The following is a 21251-nucleotide window of genomic DNA, read 5'->3' as shown; positions in this document are numbered from 1 at the left end:
GCAGGTTTTTAGATTTTGTTTCGTAAATTTATAAAAAATCTAAAACTGAAATCTCTTACATGGCTTGAGTCAATAAGGGGATGGCACTTTCCTTCGGGTTGGGGGCCATGGCTGCATTGTTTACTCTGTTCTTCGGGGTTTCTGTTAGACATCTGCTCACCCACAGGTCAGGTCACTGAGTTCTGGAGAAGGGACCTTTGAGGATGTCCTCGATTTGAATCTGCGCACAGCGCCACATGCAGTCCGAGTCACGAATCTATTCCATCCGCATCTACCTAATGTAGACAAAGACAAATGGCTGCTAGCGCTACTGACGTTATACTGCGTACCCATTTTTAAATATAGGTTCCCGAATGAACCAACAAAACAAATGTGAAACGTCAAAATCACGTGAAAGCATGTCACGTGACTGCTGCGTCCATACATACAGCCTGGCCAGACACCACAGCTGAGTTTCGACAACTGAAGCAGCCGAGGACACGATGAACACACTGTGAGTGATTTTGAAGTTCGTAGTCGTGTATTCTTATAGAGAACACTCTGATAGCGCGAACTCTTTTTAACGCGACTTTGTAATGTGTCGCTCTTTGTTTCGTTTCTGTTTACCGGTTGTGACCTACATAGAGATAGCTGCCAGCTAACACAGCGGGTTGAAGTGTTCGCATAACGTTAAGGCTGCTATAAATAACAGCGCGTCTCTTTTTGTAATGGATGAAGAGTTAGCGAACAGTGTTACGTGTGTCTTTATCTGCGGGTTGAGACATGTGTGTAATCTGACACATCGAGGCTTTGTTTTGTTGTTACCACGAGATAACAGATAACTGACGTGTTTTCAATATTTCCCGGCATGTGTACATGTTGTTCTACAGTGTTTTTTGTTTCTCCTTCCACCAGGCTGACCTTGTCCATCCCCTTGTTGTTCAGCTCGTTGGTCTGGAGTGGATATCTGGAACATGACCAAGATGTCTTGTGAGCAAATCCACCTTGAGAGCCATTTCCTTATCTCTGTCTTTTAATAAATCATGTTTGTGTTCCCTTTTTTATGAAATGTCATAGTCGAGCCTCGCTCACTCTTTCTATACAGACTGATCTTGACATTCATAAAAGTAGAAATCTTTGCAACTTCATGGAAAAGGAATGTTGCAATTATTATCATACGACTAGTATGCGAGTTGTTTTAGGGAACTATTTCTGTTGTTTCCAAGTGTGGCTCCAAATCCAGTCCAAAAATCAGGTCCTGTGAACTTCATTGGTAATTTGTTTTTGAATGAAACACTTTAGGAACTCTTAAAATCTCTCGGTTGGTCAGAAATGGTCAAATTACTTTTGATGTTTCTGAATGTTTGCATAATGGTTCAGTTAACCATCAAAACACAACAAAGTAATCAATCGTAAAATATCAATACATGGTTTCTATCTTTCCTCAGGATCCCAGACGACTGGACTCATGCGGGTCAGGTTAACCCCTCAGAGGAGCTGGAGCTGACCTTTGCCCTGAAGCAGCAAGACACTGACCTGCTAGAGGAAACACTCAGGCTGGTGTCGGACCCTGACTCAGCACAATATGGTAGGGTCTTTCTGATGATTGCCGGTAGTCTTCATGTAGCTCTAAAGATTTGGGATCTAAAACAATGTCAAACTGATGAGACAAAAGCCTTTTTATACAACAGAGACATAATCCTGATTTGTCCTCCACAGGTAAGTACCTCACCCTGGAAGAGGTGTCCTCCCTCGTGCGTCCGACTGAGCTGACCCAGAAGGTGGTGCATCACTGGCTGCAGAGTAATGGGATTACAAACTGCCTGACTGTACGCACTCGGGACTTTTTACAGTGCACCATGACTGCAGAGTAAGCATATCTTTTTAAGCAATATTTGTTCTGCTTACTCAACAGTAATTTCTGCTTGCTTTTGACACAGTTAAGACACAAAAAGAAATACCTTTTCTGCTCAAGTTCCCTCTGTGTGTAACCCACGCATGCTCTTATCTCGTGATACTGTTCCTCTTTCTGTGGTTGTTGGTTAAAATCAGTCTATCATGAATCTAGGCCAAGGTTATTAGACCATGACAATTAGTTTTATTTACTGGCAGCAGTAAAACAAAGGCACTCTTGGAGTATATTTAACTTACTCAAGAGTTCTGGTTGTTTTTGTTTTGTGCATTCAGGGTTGCAGAGACGCTGCTTCCAGGCAGCAAGTTCCACCGTTACATCAGGGATGGCCACTCTTTGGTGAGGTCATCAGCTCCGTACTCTGTTCATGATGATGTTCACCAGCACCTGGACTTTGGTGAGAACCATTTCGAAAGGTGTTCAGCTGTCATCTGTGATTGCTGTATATTTAGTTTTTTTCTTTTTGTTTCCACAGTTGGAGGGCTTCACCGCCTCTCTCCTAAAGGGCAGGACCTCAGCGAAGCCTCGTCTAACAGGAAGCAAAAGCGGTCCAAGGCAGGGATGCACCTGGGAGTGACTCCCTCCATCTTGAGAGCCCGCTACAACCTCACAGCAACTGATGTGGGAACAGCCCAGAACAACAGCCAGGCTGTAGCTCAGGTGTGGCCATCTCAGAATAAGTTCATAATAGAAGGCTGTGCGTGTGTTGCAGTCAGGCATGTACACATTAGCTCGGACACTATTCTCAACACAACTTGGTGTGCTTTCTCTTTTAGTTCCTGGAGCAGTACTACAGCCCTGCAGACCTGGCAGAGTTCATGGGCATATATGGCAGAAGCTTCACACATCTCTCTCAGGTGGACCAGATCGTAGGCACTCAGGGGGCAGGAAAGACCGGTATTGAGGCCAGTCTGGATGTAGAGTACATCATGAGCACAGGGGCAAACATCTCCACATGGGTCTTCACCAATCAAGGTCTGTGTGAGAGACTGAGGCTTCAATCGTGTGTGTGAAGAACTGAAAAATGATATTGACTTTGTTTTCAGTTAAAAATAATAATGTTGAATCTAGAGACACTAACCCTAAATCGTAGGCTAAGTGTTCAGCAAAGTTAGAAGGTAAAATAGCATCAATGAATACTCCTTCAGGTCGTCATGAGTCCCAGGAGCCGTTCCTCCAGTGGATGGTTCTGCTCAGCAACATGTCTGACCTCCCCTGGGTTCACACCATCAGCTACGGAGACGATGAAGACAGCCTGTCTACTGCATACATGATGCGCATCAACACAGAGTTCATGAAGGCTGGCGTCAGGGGAATCTCTTTGCTCTTTGCTTCTGGTCAGTGAGGAGGAAGTATGCTGAACCCATCCACACAGAGACATTCAACAACATCCCCAAACCACACTTAATCTATATACCGTGTCGGCAAATTAGTGCCGTTAATGAGCGAACAAAAGCCTTTGTTTGTGTCGGTTTGTCTACAGGACAGTTTCAGCCTGTTGTCTTTTGAAAATGTGACCGTCACATTCTGTCACTCATGTTAAAGGCAATGACTGCGACCTCTCACTAGTTTCTGGTTTTGTTTCTAATTCATCTAGTTTGTTTAGCGAAAGAACAAATTCCTGTTTTCAGTGGACACAAATGTCAAGAATGCCACAAATTGGGAACTGAAAACTGAAACTTTTTGCAACAGCTTGAGAGGGAGCTGATAGTTTCTTTAAAAAAAAACAAGGTGTCAACTTACTGTGACGATGCTTCATTGTTATTGACAGCACATTATCACATCTCTATTGTTTTAAATACAAACCTAGGCATGTTGGCACCGGAAAAAGAGAACTTGCTGCATGATTACCTGCTACATAATCTTAAGTCTCTGATGTTTTAATGAGCATCTCTGACATCACTCTTTGTTTCGGATCTTGTTTCATATTCAGGTGACAGTGGTGCAGGCTGCAAACATTTGGGTAAAGGCCAAAACTCCTTCAGGCCAAGTTTTCCTGCATCAAGGTATGTTCTTGTTCTACATTTCTGAACGCAGACAGGTTTCTGTGTGACACTAGTTACGCACATTAGCATAAGACTGGACTGGGGCAATTGTCACGTGCCTTGTATTGGTGTTATGGGAATCTACAAAGACATATGGATGTTCCATTTCAAATTTAGAAAGAAATACAATTCAAAAAAGAATTTAGCCTGCAGTATTCTTTGCAAAAACGTTGATTCAGTGCAACAGACAGACGTTTCTAGGTCCATTGAACCCCGCTCTTATATGTTTTGTAGCTAGTGTAGTGCAGGTCTTCTCTCAAAGGGTATGGGAAAAGCATTAAACATCCATTGCTCTATGTCCTGTCACTCGTTCCCAGCCCATATGTGACTACAGTAGGAGGAACATCATTCAAGAACCCATTTAAAGTCACATATGAGATTACAGATTACATCAGTGGAGGAGGCTTCAGCAACGTCTTCAAGATGCCCGACTACCAGGTAAGAATATCAGGTCAACGGCTCTTATAGGCGCAGTTATTGCAGTAATTGATGCCGTGTATTTGTGTTCCTGTAGGCCAGTGCAGTAGATGGGTACCTGAAGACGGTAGCAGCGACCCTTCCTCCTCAGTCGTACTTCAATACCAGCGGCAGGGCCTATCCAGACATGGCTGCCCTGTCGGATAACTACTGGGTGGTCATGAACAGAGTACTGGTCCCCTGGGTGTCTGGAACCTCGGTAAAATATCTCAAATTTGGTTAAGCTTCTTAGTGAGAAGAGCGTTGGCAATGTGACAGAACAGATACAAAGCCACACAATGATTTCCTGTAGTGAAAACGAAGGCTAAAGCACAAAAACAATGTAAACTGAGCAAAAAATATCAATAAATCTAAACATGCAAGCAAGTTATTCACATTTTCACTGTCCAAAAAAACATTCCTAAAAGACTATATACAGTAGTTATCTTTTTTAGTAGTAATTGGTCACTTTATTGCATCTCTCATCGGTTGATCTACCTTCCAGGCATCAACCCCTGTGGTCGGAGGCATGCTGTCTCTCATCAATGACCAGCGGCTGCTGAAGGGCCTGCCCACCCTGGGCTTCCTCAACCCTCGCCTCTACAAGCTCAAAGGACAAGCTCTGTTTGATGTAAGTCAAGTTATTACAGAAGTTACATCGTTATACAGTTGACCCTTAAAGCTCATTTCCAGACTTAGATTTATGTAGTTTGAACCGTTGAGAACAGAAAATAAAATAACAGGAACCAAACTGTAGAACTATCCAAAACAACTGAATTTGCAGTATGAAAAACACAAGACTATGTTTGTACATTCAATAAGGTTTTGTGTGAAAAGAAAGCAGAGGGAAACCCTTCGTCAACATACCTTGTAGTTGTGGTCTGTTTCCTAAATGCTTTGCATCTCCAGGTGACTGAGGGCTGTCACCTGAGCTGTCTGGACGAACAGGTTCAGGGAAAAGGTTTCTGTGCTGCACCATCGTGGGATCCTGTTACAGGATGGGGGACACCAAACTACCCTGCACTGCTGGCTGCTCTGCTGGCTGAGTGAAACCCCCACAGTCCATGAGAGTGAAACCTACAGGGTGGCGTCTGCTCTGAGAGCAGGTACTCTACACAAATCCAGAGGCAGGGTGGTGAAATAGAAATACCTACACTTTTTAGATTTATGCCTCCTTTTTGTTTTATCTTTTTTATTTTCACTCGTATGCATGTAAGGATACTCTTGACTGCTTTTTATCAATTCTCCAAAAGGCTTAAAGCCGTTTCCTCAAATATTTTAGGTCAGGGATAGTGGTGGTTTGGGATTTTTATTGCTACACTTGCAGTTGCTTGTTTCTGCTGTTCACTGCATTTTTAACTGACCCAGATTTCTCAGTGGATCTCTCAAACACACTTCCAGGTATCTTAGTGTTAACAGTAATCTTATGCCTTAAATTCATGCCACTAGATGTAGCAAGGGGAAGTGTGGGTAATCATAATAAAAACCACATCTTAGATGTACACACGGGCCTATTTCAATAGGTTTTGATTTTAATAGTGTTACGTTAGATGTCAAATAAGAATCTTTATGCAATATTTTCACCAGATCAGGCAATTCAGCATGAAATTAGATAGAAGTTTGGATATGATGGCCAAAGTGTAATATTGGTCTACTTTGCCATACTACTCTGCAGGGATGAGCTAGGTACAAGTTATAGTTGTATTTAATAACAAATGACTATTTGCATGCAATTCTAAAAAATAAAAGTCACTTGTGTATTTGAAATGAAACGGGAACATACAGTACGTAGCTTAAGATTACCAGGACCTTTTGAAACTTGATTTTATTTTGGTTTGTTGTGCAGCTACAAACTAACCAAATGCACTGTAACGTGGGTTAAGTGATTTAGCGCTGCTTTTACCCACCAGCATTGTTGCACATGTCTTTATCTTTAAATCCTCAAATCAATGTATTTAATGTGAGACTGCCTGTAATGCATTGTTTATTAAGGATCGATTTTTACTTGGAAATGTCAGTGGATTGTTTAGGATGATCTGGATGCTGCAGTTTTTAGGAATGCACCTCACGCTTGTGCAAATTGAAAATGTAATGGAAATTAATTGGTGAGTAATCTGAGAAATGATGAATTGATTGTAATTCTTTTTTAAATGCATAACTGCCAGCATTACAGGGTTCATGTTTTAATAATGAAAAGAAGTTAGCTGGGGCCATGACATTATATTGGTGTTACTACTGAAGTACAATTAGTAACATTTGAGTTTGCAGCTGCCAAAGTGAGCAAAGAGTTTCTCTTAAAAAAAAAAAAATACCTTTTTAATTTCTAATGCACATGTTTAAATTCTCCCTGGCCTCTCGTGTTTCTCATGTCAGACAGAAACTGAGTTGACTGTGTACTTAAACTATTGTTACAATTTACCAGCGTTAAGGTGCCGCTTTCAAGCGGTACAGTTTTAAGTTTTAAGACGTGATACAATTGTCAACCGTATATTTGCAGTGTGCTGAAAAATAAAAGAACAAAAGAACCAGAATTTGTTTCACTTCCTTGTTTCTCAAAGTAACCAAGCGAGGAAGTATACAGTGAAGTCATTTATCAAACAACTGATCTTATTGTTACCAGACAAGGAAATAATTGTCTGGAGATTATTTTATCAACATATTGTTACACTGCTGAAGCAATCTCCAATACTGACAACAGTGTTAACTCCAATGTGATTCTTGTTGAGCTTAAACAGAACCTCTCAAACACTACTTATAATGTCCTGATGACATGTGACCTCGAATAGCCTCATCATTCAGGTTTTTGAGCAGCTCTAGTATTTGTCTCTAAATGAACAGTTGAATAGTATAAACAAGGGAATTATATTAAGTTTAAAATGTGAGAGGACAGATGACAGTTTTAATGTTTGTAGTGCAAGGGAGAAAAACATTTTAATCGGTGATCACTATTGAAAATCACATGGCTATTATCTACATGATTCAGATATTGCATTGTACAAAATGAATATATGCAAAGACCACCCAGTCCCCCCTCGCAAACACACTCAGATGAAGGGGAAAGGGAGAGTTAAAACAAACTGTGAAACCTAATAAGAGCTACGGGGACAATCTCACTACATACATTACCACAGAGCTTATGTCAAACAGTGTACAATATGCACACTTGGGGAAAGTAGAAAATTGAAAAGGTGTCATTGCTGAGGATTGATGCAAATTTGACATCTATTGCAAAAACTTTTTAAATGGCTACGGTATAAATATGCTTTAGGTGCAGATCCATGAATTAACATCTTCACAAGAAGAAAGCGTAAATTGTTCCATCCAGGTAGCGCCAAAGTAGAGAGAGAGAGATGCCTGAGGGGGTCGGGGTTCTCGTGAGTTCCTTGTTCAAACCTCCATAAGTTTATCAAAAAGTCTGAGAAAAGGTCATTTCTCAAAAACCTTTTATCTAGAGATAATACAAAGGGGACTTCTTGTTTCACAACAAAGCAGGCCACGGGACATTAGTTTGTCAAGAAGCGGAGATACGGGTCAAGTCCTCCAGTGTGTGTGTTCACGTCGTCGTCTTTTCACTGGTTGTTTTTGGCTTTGGCGTGTGTGAGGATGTGAGACTTCAGGTTGGTTGACTGGGCAAATTTTTTGTTGCAGCCATCAAAGGGGCACACATACGGGCGGTCTCCAGTGTGAATACGCACATGTGTGCGCAAGTTAAAGTCCAGAGAGAACCGCTTGCCACAGCCCTCAAATGTGCACTGGAGACGAGAGAGATCAAGTTAACGCTGCTACATGTCACACAGATAAAAACTGATAGAATTCAACTGCAGGTATTTGAGATGACAACAGCAAGGTTTGTATAGAATTGCTCTTCCACAAAACAAGATGGGCAAAGCTTACATCTCAGTATTAAAATCCTTCTTTTAAAGCACATTAAAATGATGCAGCTTTCTCCAGAAGAAGGGAAATATGACACGCCGAAAATTTAAAAAAAGGACTCACCTGGAAAGGTTTCTCTCCTGTGTGTACCAGTTGATGCCTCTTCAGTTTTGAACTCTCCACAAAGGCTTTGCCACACTCTGCACAGACGTGCACACGAGGCCCGTGGGTATGCAAGTGCTTTCTCATCGCCGAGTTGTCCCTGAACATCTTGGTACATCCCTGAGCCGGAGAGAAACCAGATGAAGCTCGTCACCCGGGACATATATTAACTTTACAGTGTAGAAAATACACGCATGTTCTCAGTACGGTGATGTTAACAATAAAGGAATACAGTAGAACTGAGTAGGGTTCTGTTCATGTGTGTTAACCTTCGTCTGGTGTTATAAACAAACCGCCGCACTCACTTTATGTGGACAGGCTATCGTTCTGGGTGCATCATCTTCTTTTACTTTTCTTGGCTTCATTCTGCATCAGAAATAAGAAATCATTATAGACTGTTCACTTAACTATCAACATTCCTGAAACAGACAGACACTAAGATGTGTTTACAAAATAACTACCCTAAGTTAAATACTACAAATCACAAGAAAAAGTTAACATAAACGTCTGTACCGTGCAAACTCTGCCAGCTGTTTGGGGTCTGAGAGGTCAATGCCTGGGATTCCTCCAGGAGGAAGCTTCTTCCCCGTCATGTATTCAGAATAATCTGGTGGAGAGTTCTCCCCTATGATTTGCTCCTCGTGGTCTATGTCCTTCTTGTCATCTGAAAGGGAGGAACAGAGGTGTTGATAATGAAGACAGTACAAGAACATGTGGAAAACGTTGATTAAAGTAAATTATAGATAAAACTTTTTTCATACTCATGAGTATTTCCTGCCACTCTGTTACTTATTGTCTAAGAATAGACGCAGAGGACAGGAAATACAGATTTGGGCTCGAAGGTCTGTATAAAAAACACGTAGACCACAAGTGTCATGTTTTTGTTGTTATAAAATATAAATAGTGCAGAAAATAAAAGACCTCAAACTAATTATTAATTTTACTTACTACTACTTACTAACTCACGCACATATCTTTGCAATTAAGTGGTACTTTTAAATATCTCCCTTTAATAAACTGAGTGAAATAGTACGGGAAGATTCACCCTTCCGTGTTTAGAAACACTTTTCAAATATTAACAAATATAAGTTGCAACTTGCAATTATCCGATATTAAAGTTGAGAAGTTGATGGTGTTTTGTAGGAATTTGTCACCGTTTATTAATGAAACCATACAATGTTTTACATATCTAATGTGAACATATATGTGTTCTAAGGAAGTGTAAAGTCTGAGGGGTCCCTGAAGGCACCACAGCCGTTACCGTTGAACTGCGCCACAGCGGCCTAGCGGAGCCAGCTGCACTCGCTCCCACACTCGCCGCCATCTTCGTCGGCCAAATAAACGCCATTTTTTCGGGCCGCCATACTTTCTAGACCGGGGAAATATGGCGGCGCCCATCGACACATAAAACATGGCTTCCCATAAAAACAAAAACATTTCAAATGGATTTTAAGTGGCTCAGAGTTGGGAAATAGGTCCTACTTTAGCAGAGGACAAGGCCCCAGCTGGGCCCAGTCACACGACACACACGCTGAGAACAAAGCGAGGGGGCAGCTTGAAAGAATTCACTCAAGACTCTGTACTTACCCGATGCCCACATAGTCACTGAAAACTCCCCCTCCAAAGTCTTTATCTGGACCTGCTTCTGTTCCCACTTTCTGCCCATTTCTCCCCCGCTCATGTAGCTCTTTTTGCCCGCTTTCTTTCCGCTTCCAGCCCTCTTCATCCGGCCTGTCGAAGAGCTTCTCCCGGCGCAAGTAACAAGAGTCTGTTCGATATAGTCCTCGTCCACGGCAGGCACTGGGATGAGGATTTGGTCCTCAAACCCGTCATCCGTGTGCAGTTCAGAGTCATCTTCGCCCACCACCTCCTCTCTTGTTTGCACCAAAATCACCTCCTGGTGCGAGTGAATCGAGTGTGGATCATCCGAGTCAAGAGGCTGTAACGCGATCATAGGCTGGTGTTCACCGTCGTCTCCAACAATTGTTGTCTCGATTGTCTCTACTTCGATTTCATGCAGTTCCACTATTTCCGCTGGCATTTCTGACCCGTCCGTTTCTATGTACAGAGTGTCCCCCGACGCCATGATAAATGTTGTATTTCCTCCTTCTTATATGCTATTTTTACACTCTCTCTTTTCCTCCTGTCTAAACTCAGCCTTCCTCCTCCCTCTCCTACAACAACTCTACACTACTGTACTGTACTCTCATCGCCACACTGCTCTAGTTCTCAAGTCTCGCGTGATTTGGACCACCGAAGTCCCTTTCAAATGGGAAACTCAAATCTGCAGCGTCTTCATTCTTAAAACTTGGGCATAAAGATATTAACATGAATGTAAATATATATGTAATCAATTATTTATAGAGAAAAAACACATTATTATCATATTAATCATAGCCTAACATGTAATATAATATGAATAGGCTATACAATAATAGTGTTTAAAAAAAATCAAGCTAGTGGAAATTAGTCTTGATCATCATTTTAGCTTCTTTATTTGTTCCACTTAATATTGTATGCAAATATTATGACAAAATGTGTTTGTTTATTTGAATAATTGCTTGCTCTATAGAATTTGAAAATTATAATTTTCCTGAGACCATGTGACCATATTCAAATTGAAAAAAACCACTGTCCAAAACGCAAATAAATATACATATATATTTGCAATGATATAAAACAGAGACAAGCAAAGCAAATGGTAGGGATTACAATATTATCCTATGTTTCACTTACAGCCTTCCATTAATTCCACTGATATTTAACAGATAGATGTGTCACGTAAAAGTAGTAGACCTATGCGTTATTGTTGGTAGAGCAAGCTCCAAGCTGTATGGACTGTATTTTCTTTTTTTTAAATAGAGTATTACTTGTGCAATACCACACAGCATCGCATAGAAGTATAATGCCAGTTGTTTCTCGTGACAGAATGTAAAGATGCAGTTGTTTGCCAAATATTACATGGCCTACAGTTCAGCAGGTGCTCAGCTCGGGGGGAGGAGTTTGTGATCACAACTCACACCTGCAGCCAGTGTGAGTGGGTGTGTCCCGATACTGTGAAGGTTTGATGACACACATAACGCCACAGAGCTGGTTGCTTCGGACAGAGACAGGTTAGTCATGGGGAAGACAGGTGGAAGAGGCGACTTTGAATGGGTCTACAATGACCAGCCTCACACTTCAAGAAGAAAAGAAATTCTGGGTAAGATCATATTTAAAAACTAATAAAATCGTTGCTGTCACTGAGAAAACTGCTGAGTTAAATTCCCGGTTAGTTGGTTTAATAAGTTGAAGCGCAGCCAATTTTTTTCTCGTCAGTTTGTTTAAGGTCGCAGCCGGTTAAACCTGTTTATTAGCTGTTGCTTAACGAGCTATGCGTCTACAATGGATGCAGAGGAGACATAGAATCTGACGAGGCATACACGAGTGATTTACTATGGGGATGCAAGTTACACAATCCTTTTTAAGCACAAGTAGAAATATTGTTTTAAACTCTATTTTAAACTGCAGATCTTCAAAGGCAATGATATATAAAAGTACAATATAATTTACATTACAAGCATATTACATTTATCTCACATTTTCTTTTCTCACAGTTCAACTCAAATTTCGGTAGTTGCAGTATTTTCATGACAGTTTTGTAAGCAAAAGTCAAAAGGAGGAGGGAATGTGGCTTTCAGCTAAAGTTAAATTGAATATTGGATACCAGATTTGAGTTTTGCCTGAAAATCTAACTCAAGGCTATCACCTGTTCTTGTTATCAGTCATCATTTTCTCTGACTTCGAAGACAATACCAGCATATTGATAGCAGGTGCAGTTGACAATGCCTCCGGGCAAAACACATTCCCTGCGCATGACAAAAACAGTTGCAGTGCTATGCATTAAGTGAGGAGAACGGCTGTGTGAGAGTCGGGGGATCTGCGAGAATCCGTGAAAGTATAACCTTTATTCAACAAACCGCCTTAAACCTCGTCTGTTGTCAAGACATCATTAATGCAAGAGAATATTTGTCCAAACTGTGTATTTTATGTAGGCTATGGTCCTTCTTATTTTCTCACTTTTTAAATGCATCAAATCTGTATTAACATAAGTCAGCTTTTGTAATTTGATCTATTATGTAATTTGATTCAAACAGTTTAGATGAACAAGATCTAAACCTGTTGACGTACATTTGATCCTGGCTTTGTCCAGCAGTCACATAGTCACTCTGGTGTGAAAGAAGCACATCTAAAAGGTGATGGGTTGTTTGACACCACCAGGCCTTGAATTATTAAAGTGTTTTTTTTCTTTTAATTATCCTCTGCCTTGCTCTGATGGGAGAGGCAGATGGATTTGAGTGTTAGGGGTCGTTGAACCTCACTTCCTTTTTAAATGATCATGAGGGATATTTTGATTGTCAAGCAGCTTTGTGTTTTATTGAATGGATACTTGTTTGGCATGTCTGCAGCCTATTGTGGCTCCACTTGCATGACGTAAACTTTACGTTCCTAACGGCTACCATTAAAGTAGTGGTCAAACAGATCATGAATGATTGTGACGCTGCCCGATGGCCTTCTTTAGCAGTAGCTCTGAAAAACAGCGTGCAGTTGAATCTGAAATAAAGTTTTAGTTAAAACTCCTTCATTTGTGAATGAAATGCCACGTCTCTCTGTAACACGGTGAAGACGAAATCCATTGGTGGTTGTACAGCTTTAAGGAGTTTAAACAGTGTCTTTTATGATGTCTTGTTATTGATTTCACTTTTTTCCTGTTGAGTGAGCTACAATATCAGCACTTCAAGATGTATAGCCCATAAACATGGTTATAAAAAAATAAAATGACACACTGGAGGAGAGTTCAAATCATACTGTGGAATTCGCAGGAGATGTATCTTTGCATACAGCCTATTGGCTTAACATTAACAACTTAAAAAGGGTTTGGTCAGTAAAGGGGAGACCTACATGCAGTGAAACCCTTTTAGTTACCAGGGAGGGTCCAATTTGCATGCATAGTGGCATCACACAAATGAGCTGAAAGGAAAGAAGCCGGCCAGATTTACATGAAAAAGTGTATGATGGTGCATGGCTATCTTCAGCTAATGCATGATGGGATATGCTCCTTTACCCCTGTGATCCTGAATTATGTCTGTAAGGTGTGGCCAGTGTAACAAATCAGAACCTGCGTGTCCGAATGAGTCTATTATGTTGTAACTGTCATATGAACTATATCTCGCTCTTTTTGTAAAGGTGACTGTTTGAACCACTCCCTTGTATCTCACTCAGTTTTATTCCCCTCAGCAAAAAGACACCTCTGCCAATTAAACATGACTTTAGTCAGCAGGTCCTTCCCAGGAGAAGGGCTGGTACCATACACCATGCTTGATTATGTTCTTTGGGTTACACAGGGTCACAGTTATGGGTTGAGATCAAACTTTTAGAATTGACAGTGAATGAGTTTTGCTAAACAACTTTCCCTGCTGGATTCATGACGGATATTTAACGTCCTATACATTCTACATAATCATGTTTTAAAAAAAAAAAAAAAAATTAATTAATCTGTCTTTTTCTCTTCCCTTTCACTACACTCATGAATCTATTTTCTTTTTTTCCCTTGACTACCTTTTGTTTTTTCCTACCTGTAATGCTCTTCCTACTCCCTTTCTTTCCTACAATCACGTCATTTCTGTCCACGTCCCTTTCCATCCTATTTTCCGTCTGCTTCTCTCCCAAGCCAAATATCCAGAGATCAAGTCTCTGATGGGTCCGGATCCCCAGCTGAAGTGGATAGTATCGGGCATGGTCCTGACCCAGCTCCTGGCCTGCTACCTGGTCCATGACCTCTCCTGGAAGTGGATCTTCTTCTGGGCTTACGCGTTCGGAGGCTGCGTTAACCACTCCCTGACTCTGGCGATCCACGACATCTCTCACAACGTGGCCTTTGGCAACAAGCTGGCGAAGTGGAACCGCTGGTTTGCCATGTGGGCCAACCTGCCCATCGGGTTGCCTTACTCCGCTTCCTTTAAGAAGTACCACATCGACCACCATCGGTATCTTGGTGGGGACCAGCTGGATGTTGACATCCCCACAGACATTGAGGGATGGTTCTTCTGCACCCCGGCCAGGAAGGTCCTGTGGCTCTTCCTCCAGCCCTTGTTCTACGCCATTCGCCCATTGGTGGTCAATCCTAAACCAGTGGGTCAGCTGGAGATCCTAAACGCAGCCATTCAGCTCACCGTAGACTTAATTATCTACTATCTATGGGGGATGAAGCCCATTGTTTACCTCATTGCAGGTTCTATCCTGTGTATGGGACTGCATCCTATCTCTGGACATTTCATAGCTGAGCATTACATGTTCATGAAGGGACACGAGACATATTCCTACTATGGATCACTGAACCTGATCACCTTCAACGTTGGGTATCACATGGAGCACCATGACTTCCCAAGCATACCTGGCAGTAAACTACCTCAGGTGAGACTGTGTTCTTGTGATAGATCATGGCTAAATTTCCAACTTTGGACTTAAGTCATTCTTTTGAGGTTGTCAGGGATTTTTTCTCAGGGTGTGGGCAGATAAGACGGGGCCCTTCCTGTACTACTTACTTTACTGTACTGTACTACTCACATTTTCTATCAGCTGCTAATATTTATCAGATGAAAGGCTGGGCTCTGTAATTGATTAACTGCTGCTTCTCTAGCCCCACCAGAGCATGAGGAGATCCAAAGTGAGATACCTGCCTATTGACACAGCAGGAAGCTGCTTTTATTGAACCTTTTATGCTTATGTTCGTTTACTTTTTTTGGACTATCAAGTGATACAGTTTCAGGATTTTTTTATTTTTTTTTATCATTCTGTACATAAACAGCAGTGCATTAATATCCTGCTATGTCAACTGTGGTCACTGCTGTCCAAACTGTGTCTGACGGTTTTGACAGAAAGTCCTTTTATGAGAGAAACTGTGCAATGTGTTTTCCTGTTGAACAAAGCCGCTAAATATCTTCTATCAGCCTTTGTGTCTGTATCTGATTGTCGTAGTGAAATAAGGTGCCATTTTGCCAATTAACATTCTTATTTTTTTCACACACTCTAATTCTCACTCGTTATGTTTTCTTTGGCAGGTAAAGCAAATTGCAGCAGAGTATTACGACTCACTGCCTCAACACAATTCCTGGATTCGGGTGTTGTGGGACTTTGTGTTCGACGACAGCATTGGCCCATACGCCAGAATCAAACGGGAGTACAAGCTAAGCAAGCAGAAATAGATGTGTGACTGATTATATTTTCCTTTGAACCGAAATGTGAATTTCAGTAGTGAAATATGTATGGACCCCTATGAAATATCCTTATCCTCATATTGCAATTATATTCCCTTCCGTATGATTGTCACTGTTAGTAAACTATCTAACATCTTAAATAAGTCCTGTCCAGAAAGTCCTGAATGTGCGTATTTCAGTTTCATACATTCAAAGTGCATGAAAATGGGGCGGTAATTCAAATACAGCTAGTTTCATTATCTCACTATTTATTCATGCCTCTATTCCTGCTATAAGCACATGGCCCACTGTCCTGATACTGTGATGACATTTCCTTCTATCCAGAAGGCACCGAGAAAGGCAAAATAATGATGAAAAGCTAATATTTCAACACAAATACAATCCTCATTTCTGTAGGAACAGGTCCCATACATTCTCATGAGGTTTACCAGAAATGGCACTAACTGTTTTGTTTCCTGACTACACACATTACTGTACGCCTTCTGAATGTGAGAATCGAGGCACTGAATATAATTTCAAATCTCTCATTCAGAGCAGCGCTGAGGTGGAAAATAAGCATTGAGACTTACCTTTCAGTAAGAAGAGCCTTTTCTACAGTGACGCCCCGCTCTGCATGTTCGCAGCTTCATCGTGCTGTAAACAGTTTGATTACATCTACGAGGAGTGGACAAAATAACAGGAACATGTTTATAATGCAAAAAAGTAGTTATTTAGAAAATGCCAGTTGGAGTCTCAAAATGTTTTTTTTTTTTTTTTTTAAACTGTCGGGGGTGTTAAAGTAACTCAGTGGTCATTTCATGTTGCTCTGCAAGTCTCTCAGTGAGAGTCTTTTTGTGAACACTGGTCCTACAGCAAATCAACACTTCTGATCCATGAATTTAAAGACTGTTTTACCAAACTGATTTTTACTACAGAGCTATTGTATTGTAAGTCGTTTCTGTTATTTTGTCCACCCACTTAACTTAATCTTAGTGTAGTGATTGATAAGTGTGATCTTTGTTGTTATTTAAATGACTAATATATATATATAAAAACAGTAAAATATCTTTGTAAGAAGAACCTAATATAAAGACTATGACTTTGTGTTTTGTGGTTGAGTCTCCTTTCCAGACAAAGGACACACACACACACACACACACACACACACACACACACACACACACACACACACACACACACACACACACACACACACACACACACACACACACACACACACACACACACACACACACACACACACACACACACACACACACACACACACACACACACACACACACACACACACACACACACACACACACACACACACTCTCGGCAGGATAATGTGTAGATGGTTGACACGTCGATTGTTATTTGAATGAATTTACTTCCAGCTTTTAAATTAGAACGTAGTTGAGAGCGGACAGAGTGGATAGAATGCAACAACCAATATTGAACCAAATCCTTTCTGCAAAGACACATTTAGCTACCATCACATAGGCCTACCATTCACTTTCTGCACATCCTTCTCTGGTAAGATTTGCATATTGCCATAGCAACCCCCCCTTTTTTTCCCACCACATTGCTACCATTATCAAGTTCAACATCTCATATATAGAAAGGGGAATCTTCATGGAAACAAACCACATTGATAAATGTACCACCGTTTGTATTTTTTCATTTCTTTTTTTTTCAAAATCAAATAAACAAATTCATAGAGATGGGGTTTCATGCATACTTGGGAGGTTCACAAAGTATAGGATGTAGTTCTACATTGTTTTATATCTACGTAAAACCAGGTGGCACATTTACAGTTATCGGCCTGTTTTGTGAGTAATCCCCGAGTTTCAATGATCTCGCACATCTGAACAGGTAGAGAAAGTTGAACCTCGGTCACACTGGAGTTGTATAGAGCAGACTGTTATTGTGTGTTATCTGATCAATTGCCAAACATCATTTGCTCATTTGCGATGCATTAAGCCTCGGGTCTGGAGGAAAGAGGTATTTTAAGTAGCTAATTGTGGTGAAAACATTAAGATGTTTTCCAACATCTCTGGAGAGAAAAGGTTACATACACAACACCAGTATGAACAAGGTCATTGTTTTGTTTTTAAAATATGCCAGTCGAGGGGCAGGTGAGTCTGCAGCACCATTATGCCCTCTTGTGCTTGTTATTATGAAATAGTTGGGGATGAACTAAACAAACAAATCATAGAAAATATAAAAGGCTGACATAAATGGTGTGCAAGATTCCTTTCTCCTTCTATAATATCAATAAAATACTCATTGTCATCAACAGCATCATCATTATCACCACAGTTTTTAAATAATAAAACAGTAAAAACTTAGAAAACAAAAATATTTTCTTCTTAAGACTTGGACTGAACAGAGAACAAAGAGCTGCAACACTGGGCTGACTGAGTCTATAGGTGCACAGAGAGGACCACAACACCAAACTCAGCACGAATGTCCGTCCATCCCTCAATTCTTCTTTTAGTATATTTTTCATCCTCTGTTTGAGTTTGTCAGTCCTTTAATCGTTCTTTCAGCATCCTTCTGTTCTCATTCTGCTCTCCTGTCTCATTAACCCCTTCTCTCGGTTTCTCTCTTCCATTTTTCGCTGTCCAGCAGACTCAAATGTTGGCACAACATCTCTGCAACTTGCATCATGGCATCGCAGGGTCACAGAAACATTGAGAGAACATTCCCCTGGTCCTCGTGTCTGTGCATCTGCATGTCCATCCTCCTCTTGCTCTCCTACTGTTGCTCAGATGAGATTAGGATGTACTGATTCTGCCGATTTCTTGTCTGATGGCTGCAACAAAAGAACACCTTTTAGAGAATCAAAATATTCAGCAGCAACAACTTTGCACTCATGCTTGGCAAATCATGTACAGTATTTGTTTGTATCAAATGTTTGGAAAAATAGAATTAAAATGAATAATTACTGGTTTTGACAAGCTTTTTTTTTAATTCAAACTACTGTCGTAGCATTTTAAAGCCAGTGAGTTGTAAAAACTAGCGAGAGAATAAAGATTAAAGATGCTTTGTGCTCCTGGACACAGCAATGAATTTTACAAACACTGCATTGCTTACCATTAATGATTTCATCTTTCACTTTATGCAACTCACGTACAACTTCATCCAAAATTTCCTGCAAAACAAGACCTTCTCGTGAGTTCAACAACAGAGGGTTAGCAAAATAGTTCATATGATCCTTTACTGTAGTTAAGCACATGTCAATGACACCGACCTGTTTCATTCTGTCAAATTCTGTGTCTGATTCACTAGTGCTGCCGATGGGTCTCACTCTGCAACACAAAAAGATAAACTGCAGATGAGTATTACACACTAGCCTACATATTCAAGGATTACTTCCTACGTAACCACAGTTTAGACAATTCTTCCAAAAATCAGTATTTCATTTTTGTTACTTGCATCAGTGGTTATAACACAACGGATGAGATTTATGCTGAAACCTGAGTGGTTAATGCTCGAGGTTTGCTATTTCATATTCACACTCCCTTTACTCCTCTTATCGACAGACCTGGACACCAGCGAGGACTTGTCCGCAGAGTTGGATCGTTCCCAAGGCTTTTTCATAGCATCTGGAAAAGAGAAAAGAATAAATAACATCAATTCAAACAACTCTGAAACAGTAAACTATAATGCAGAGCAGTTATGCAATAATCAGTGTTGGGGAGTAACTAGCTGTAACAAGATAAATGTAATTGTAATCGGAGACTGTAATCAGTGTTGAGTAATGTTTACACTGCCTGGTTTAGATTGATGTTTTTAGGACTTTTCAGCTTTATTATTAGTTTAAAACATTTGTTGTGAAAAATAATTATGAAGTAATAAAGTAAGATGAAGTAATTAAAATAGTTACATTACTAGTAATCTAACTAGTAATCTGTAAACTATTACATTTCTAAAATATCCTTCCCAACACCGACAATAATCGCGTGAGAAGGTTTGTTTAGTACCTGTTGAGTTCTGCTGACCTGGCCCTCTACCACTAGAGTCGTCCTGCAGGAGAGAGAGAGAGAAATGAATTATCACTAAACAATAGTGAATAAGCTTTACTGTAAGTTTCCCAATCACGTTACATTTAAGATCACATCTTAAAGGAACAGTTGAATATTTTGGGAACGCTAGCCTTACTCTCTCAGAAGTTTCAGAAGTCATGTGCTGGACTACTTCTTGGGAACTGTGCCCGGCAAATAAATTGTGTGGTACATGAGTCCCAGTACAACCACACAATTAGTGAGCTTTAGAGGCTGGTAGGTAGATCTTGTTACCTCTGGACAGAGTCGGGCTAGCTGTTTGCTGCTGGTCTCAAGCATTACATTCAACAGACATGTGGTATCAATCTTCTCATCTAACACCAACATGAACATGTTCCCAAAATGTTGAACTATTCCTGGAAAAAGACTTACTTCATCAGGTTTCTCTGAAGCTTTCCGTCTGTTAAGAGGGAGAAATGAGTAAATGAGCAAAAAGTGAGATAAACATACAAATAGTTCAGTAGCTGGTGAAGAAAGATTGAGACATGGATAAAATACCAGTACAAGAGCTTTTTTGCTTTTTTGAGATAAACATTTACTGCAAGTAAAGCAGAACCAGGAAGACCAAAATGAAAAAGGTAGCTTGATATGACTCAGAGAACAGGTATTTTCACATGTTTCATCATAGTTAAAGGTAAAGGTGAAGGGTGTGTGTGTGTGTTTGTGTAGCTGTTTCACCTGCGAGCTAGTAAGGCATTCATCTCCTGCATTAGTCCCTCCCCACCACCTCCACTGCCACCACTAGACCGGTTGGAGTCACTTTTGCCACTAGACCCGGGCGGACTGCTCTCATCCTGAAGAACACGTTATAAAATGGGTTGCAGTTTTTTCGCTGTAGGGGTTTGTGGACTGAACGCGCTCTTTGTCTTCTTAACCCTCCCTCTTTACATAAGATGGCTTCAACAATAAACTACTGATAACGAAAAACCAGAAGGACTGGATCTATATCTCCTGAGCTAGCTTTATCCAGGGGAGCTCACCCTTTGTACTTTACGTAGTTTGGCTCCAGCCAGTGCTGCAGCCAGTCCTGAGGGTTGGTGCTGGGCACCGGGTGGGCCCCCAGGAGGCCCTCCGCCAGTGGGTAGTGGAGGGGGCATGGGTGGGGGAACCGCCATTGGGGGCGGTGGACCGGGTGGCGGTGGGGGGGCTGGAGGACCAGCCATGGGTGCTGGAACTGTAGCTGGAGGAGGCGCCACAGAAAGCAGACCTGCAGAGACAGGGGGGCCTGGGAGGGGCACAATTCCATATTGGTTAATGGCTATATGGGTTGATTGACCCTTTTGCCCCTTGGAAGGTTGTATGAAGACCGTCTGTGGAATGATGTGCTACACTCAACAATTGCTGACAAGACAGCTGACCACTGGGCCTCATTTGTGCAGAAAATGGAAATGATGGAATTAGAGAAATTCACAGGGAGAGTGATATTGGTTGTTTGGTAAAGTGGCTGATTATTTACAGCTAAATAAAGTTTTTTTTATATATTTTTAACTTTACAGGCAGCTATTGATTACATTTA

The 21251-nt window shown here is 41.0% G+C and overlaps 4 protein-coding genes across 7 annotated transcripts in view; 2 read left to right on the top strand and 2 right to left on the bottom strand.

Annotated features, from left to right (window-relative positions):
- The first annotated feature begins 411 nt into the window (after positions 1-411).
- Positions 412-6915, top strand: tpp1 (tripeptidyl peptidase I). 2 transcript variants are annotated; one of them, XM_079174456.1, is made up of 13 exons: positions 412-493; positions 895-969; positions 1428-1567; positions 1699-1849; positions 2167-2288; positions 2367-2551; positions 2668-2866; positions 3040-3228; positions 3825-3897; positions 4254-4374; positions 4451-4612; positions 4898-5023; positions 5302-6915. In XM_079174456.1, the coding sequence occupies exons 1-13, from the start codon at positions 483-485 to the stop codon at positions 5440-5442; spliced, it is 1695 nt and encodes a 564-aa protein (XP_079030582.1). In that variant the 5' UTR covers positions 412-482; the 3' UTR covers positions 5443-6915. The 2 variants fall into 2 exon arrangements, with proteins under 2 accessions (XP_079030582.1, XP_079030583.1); XM_079174457.1 differs by having other exon boundaries at positions 1428-1572; positions 1704-1849.
- A 50-nt stretch (positions 6916-6965) lies between these two features.
- Positions 6966-10603, bottom strand: yy1a (YY1 transcription factor a). The gene is made up of 5 exons (XM_079174116.1): positions 10015-10603; positions 8941-9091; positions 8733-8793; positions 8389-8547; positions 6966-8144 (listed from the first exon to the last, which is right to left on the bottom strand). The coding sequence occupies exons 1-5, from the start codon at positions 10511-10513 to the stop codon at positions 7962-7964; spliced, it is 1053 nt and encodes a 350-aa protein (XP_079030242.1). The 5' UTR covers positions 10514-10603; the 3' UTR covers positions 6966-7961.
- A 917-nt stretch (positions 10604-11520) lies between these two features.
- On the top strand, positions 11521-16738 carry degs2 (delta(4)-desaturase, sphingolipid 2). The gene is made up of 3 exons (XM_079174975.1): positions 11521-11629; positions 14138-14880; positions 15528-16738. The coding sequence occupies exons 1-3, from the start codon at positions 11548-11550 to the stop codon at positions 15669-15671; spliced, it is 969 nt and encodes a 322-aa protein (XP_079031101.1). The 5' UTR covers positions 11521-11547; the 3' UTR covers positions 15672-16738.
- A 694-nt stretch (positions 16739-17432) lies between these two features.
- evla (Enah/Vasp-like a) overlaps positions 17433-21251 on the bottom strand; it is a 32363-nt gene continuing 28544 nt past the window's right edge. For all 3 annotated transcript variants that reach the window (XM_079174977.1, XM_079174976.1, XM_079174978.1), the window contains 8 exons: positions 20716-20960; positions 20414-20529; positions 20108-20135; positions 19655-19697; positions 19216-19276; positions 18922-18979; positions 18765-18822; positions 17433-18483 (listed from right to left, as the gene is read on the bottom strand). In XM_079174977.1, the coding sequence (XP_079031103.1) occupies positions 18446-18483; positions 18765-18822; positions 18922-18979; positions 19216-19276; positions 19655-19697; positions 20108-20135; positions 20414-20529; positions 20716-20960 (647 nt within the window). In that variant the 3' untranslated portion in view covers positions 17433-18445. The remainder of the gene's footprint in view (positions 18484-18764; positions 18823-18921; positions 18980-19215; positions 19277-19654; positions 19698-20107; positions 20136-20413; positions 20530-20715; positions 20961-21251) is intronic.

This window comes from Pholis gunnellus, assembly GCF_910591455.1.
Source record: "Pholis gunnellus genome assembly, chromosome: 15".
Taxonomy (NCBI): domain Eukaryota; kingdom Metazoa; phylum Chordata; class Actinopteri; order Perciformes; family Pholidae; genus Pholis; species Pholis gunnellus.
The sequence above is the reverse complement of the archived record's forward strand: the minus strand, read 5'-3'. Positions and strand labels throughout refer to the sequence as shown.